Source organism: Aedes albopictus, chromosome 2 (assembly GCF_035046485.1).
Source record: "Aedes albopictus strain Foshan chromosome 2, AalbF5, whole genome shotgun sequence".
In the NCBI taxonomy this organism is placed as follows: domain Eukaryota; kingdom Metazoa; phylum Arthropoda; class Insecta; order Diptera; family Culicidae; genus Aedes; species Aedes albopictus.
The window spans coordinates 185,903,722-185,907,406 of NC_085137.1; the positions used below are offsets into that span (position 1 = coordinate 185,903,722).

At 41.0% G+C, this 3,685-nt stretch overlaps 1 protein-coding gene across 1 annotated transcript; it reads right to left on the bottom strand.

Moving 5' to 3' along the window:
- Positions 1-1,162: 1,162 nt before the first annotated feature.
- Positions 1,163-3,163, bottom strand: LOC115258678 (pre-mRNA-splicing factor CWC25 homolog). Its single transcript, XM_029858998.2, has 3 exons — positions 3,005-3,163; positions 2,359-2,935; positions 1,163-2,271 (listed from the first exon to the last, which is right to left on the bottom strand). Exons 1-3 carry the CDS (start codon positions 3,020-3,022, stop codon positions 1,256-1,258), a joined length of 1,611 nt encoding a protein of 536 aa, XP_029714858.2. The 5' UTR covers positions 3,023-3,163; the 3' UTR covers positions 1,163-1,255.
- Between the last annotated feature and the right edge of the window lie 522 nt (positions 3,164-3,685).

The following is a 3,685-nucleotide window of genomic DNA, read 5'->3' on the forward strand; positions in this document are numbered from 1 at the left end:
TATAATCTCTGCATGGAGTGGTCGTTCCTATTTCAGAAAAAAAGGGGCGCAGTAGTCGGGAATTCCACGACGTAATCTCGAACTAAATGCGTTGCTACCAGTAACCACAATACCCGTCATATTTGTAGTTATTCAGAAAGCTCTTCATGAATCTACTGCCATCCAGCCCAGAATAAAATATCCATATTTAAACTAGCTTGATCATCCAACAAGGAACTTTTAAGTTTTTTTCAAATATACGAACATGGGAGTGTCGCAAAGACCTTACAATATTTCAAATATACAAAGTTTTGCAAAAATTTGAAAAATTGTCCATTTACTAAAATCCTAATATCTCAGCTTTTAGACAAGATATTTTAAATCTTTTTTTAGAGAAATGACGCATACAAATAGTACTATCAGATAAAACTGACAAAATTGAAAATAAAAAATCGTGCATGTATTTTTTTCTCAAATTTAGATGAAAAATTCTCAAAAAATATTCCTTTTATTAACATAAAAATGGTTCTGGCGTCAATATAAATACAATATTCAAAAAACTTATCCCCTTCAAGAATGCCTAGAGGTCCATAGAAAAATACAAAAATATTGAAAAAAATAAGAAATTGAAAAATATTACGAAAAATTATTTTTTTGAGACTTTTCATGAAAAAAGGCCATTTTTCAAAAATCGCCCTAGCGGAACCTCTAAATGATTTTTTAGAAAATCGAAATGTTCTACAAAAATGCTACAAATATGCATATCTTTCAATTAAGGGTTGAGCACCTTGACTTTTCGAACATCGATTTTTTTTGGGACAGTCTACTGTGGGTTCCGTTGCGGGAGATAATTACCTACGGAACTGTGTTTGGAAAATATGCGGCAAGTGATATTTTGATTTGTTTTGCTGTGAGGTGCCAGGAAGTGACGTGGGTGCCCAAGTAGTTCAAAACCCTACTCATCCTCAGGTAACAACATGCAATTGTAGTTGCTGGGAAGCAATCTCTACCGTCTTCAAAAATACACGTGATTCGTGCACTTCCGATGGTTGTTCTTCAACTGAATAATTATTGCAACAGATTTGATGCAAATTTCATACCTCTAACTACGGCTGAAGCAGTTCAATAACGACTTCAAAGGATTGTGATACAAAACCAATTATTATGATCTGTTTCAGCGCTATTGAAAACTTATAGTAATCACTTCATAGAATGGTTTTATGATTGATTATCATTTATTTTTACCATAAAATCCTTAATCAACTACTCACCTTCCTTAGCGCTTGGCAAAGTGATCGTTCATAGCCCCTCCGGACCGCTGTATATTGTTCCGATTGGACTTGATGCGCTTCTCGACGGTTTCATTGTTGGCCGCATGTTTGAACTGCTTGGTGATAAAGCCCTTGTCGTACTTTTTCCCCTGATCCCGCTCATCCAGTCGCCGTTCTTCGTCTTCGAAACGCTCAACGTTTTTCTTCCGCTCTTTATCCCTCCAGCTGGCATTATCCAACATGGCCCGGCGTTTGGCATCCATTTCCTCCTCTGTGAGAGGGTTCTTCCTCTCCGGTCGGCTGTACGATGGCTTCTGGCTGGACTGGTGGGCTTTGATTTCCTCACGTTTGTATAGACGGACTTCGTTTCGCTTGGTCAGTTCCAGCTTTTTACCGGATGCGGACACAAGACCGAAATTCTTAGCCGCCGGAGGGCGTCTTTCATCGTCGTCAGAATCGTACCTCCTCGGGGCCGGAGAGGAACCGGAGCTGGAACTCGATGGCGATGGGGACTTTCGACGATGTTCTCGCTCTTTAGAACGGGAGCGATTGCGTTTGTATTTAAGGGAACGTTCACGATCTCGGCTGCGTGATCGCTGTTTCCGACTATGTTCCGGACTTCGGGAACGATTCCGATAGTTTCTGTCTCTGTCAACACTGTTCGACCGGCGTTGGTGCCTCTGATTAGATGGCCGATGCTTTTCCTTTGACACTGACCGCCGTTTCCTTCGCTGGGAATCATCATCGGATTCTGAGTCGGAATCATCCGAACTGTCATCCCGTTTACGTTTTTTCTTCTTGGACTTCTTGTGCTTGGCCATTTTGTTCAACTCCTTGGACAACTTATGGTATTTCATGGTAAGCAGTTTATCCAGGCCGTCTTCTTCGCCCTTTTCATGTCCAATGGAGCTTTGAACTTTCTTGTACTTTTCGGCCAACAGTTTGTCCAAGTCCTGGCTTTCGTCCTCGGAACCCGATTCATCGCTGCTTTCAGATCGTTTTCTGCTTTTCTTTGATTTTTCTACAATTGAATAAAAAATATCATTGATTAACAGTTTAAAACAGATTTAGTTCATAATACACTTGAAAGATAAATTGAAATACTTACTTTTCTTCTCCTTTTTATCCTTCTTTTTGCCTTTCCGGTCTTTGATGCTCTTGTCGCTCTTCAACAACCGATGCAACTCCTTCAGCTTAACCGGATTCTCCAGAATTTTCTGCCGGCTCTCGATTTCCTTCTGCTTGATGGCCATCAGCGGATCCTCCATGAGTTTCCGTGCAATGTCCACCTGCTCTGTCCCTTCCAGGCCCTTGTACTGCCGAATCGAGAACGGGATGCACTCATGCTCAACGTGATTCTTGGGCTGCGAGATTCCAACACTGGTGCCAGCCTTCTCCTGTGCATCCAGCTGTTCAAAGTTCTTGTCCACGGTACGACCCAGCAAATACTCCTCCCGATTGACCTGCGGCCCTTTGTACATCCACTCCAGCTTACGGTCGCCATCGTTGTCCGCAATGAGACCCGACTTTTTGGCTATACTTTTCAGCTCCTCCCGATTGCGTTCCTCGTTAATTTCATGCTGCAGTTCGGCCAGTTTCCGCTTTTCAGCCGCATCCGCTTGTTCTGCCTTCCAGACGCGCTCCTGGTTCTTGAAAGTATTGGGATGCCAGGACTTTTTCGTATTCTGAATAGAATTAAATGAAGGTGTTATTTGATACGGTAAAACAAAAAATATTGAATAACAAATACTTACCAAATCACCTCCACCCATGATAAACTTATTTTATTGAACTAAGGAAGTTTATTGCTAACAATTCACTTAAATTTTCTATATGCGCACTGCACAAACTAATGAATAACAATTTCAATGTTGTTCAAATTGTTTTGACGGTAGAAATACAAACGTAACATCCACCAGGTACGGACTCAGGTAACTGTTACCTAACTCCGACAAATTCAACTACCTAACCCTGTGACTGAAAATTACCCACAAAGGAAATTTCTGGAGCAACATTTGAAAAGGGCATGCAAGCTTCGGTAAACAATGACTTTAGGCCGAACATTTCTATAGGTCCTATAATCTATTTTACGAAACGACAACAGTGATGATATTGATATTGCTTTTTTCACTGAAAATTTTCCTTGCTTCGCTGAGCAACATGACGTCTCCTTCCAGCGAAGGCTTACGCGATACAGTCCCGATTCGTTCGTTGGAGGCTCGTTAGATGGGCTATCTCGATGGTTGAATGTTCACTGGTTGGGGCAAAACCAGGGGGTTAGACACTCTAATCAAAATAAGAAAGATTAACGGGATTAGGAAAGATTAGGCGGGATTAGCAAAATGCTCTGCAAAACAAAAATAATCCTGCTTTTCGTTGAGTGTACAGAACTGTCATTTTGCTGATAAACAAAAAACATAAAAAAAAAAACAAAA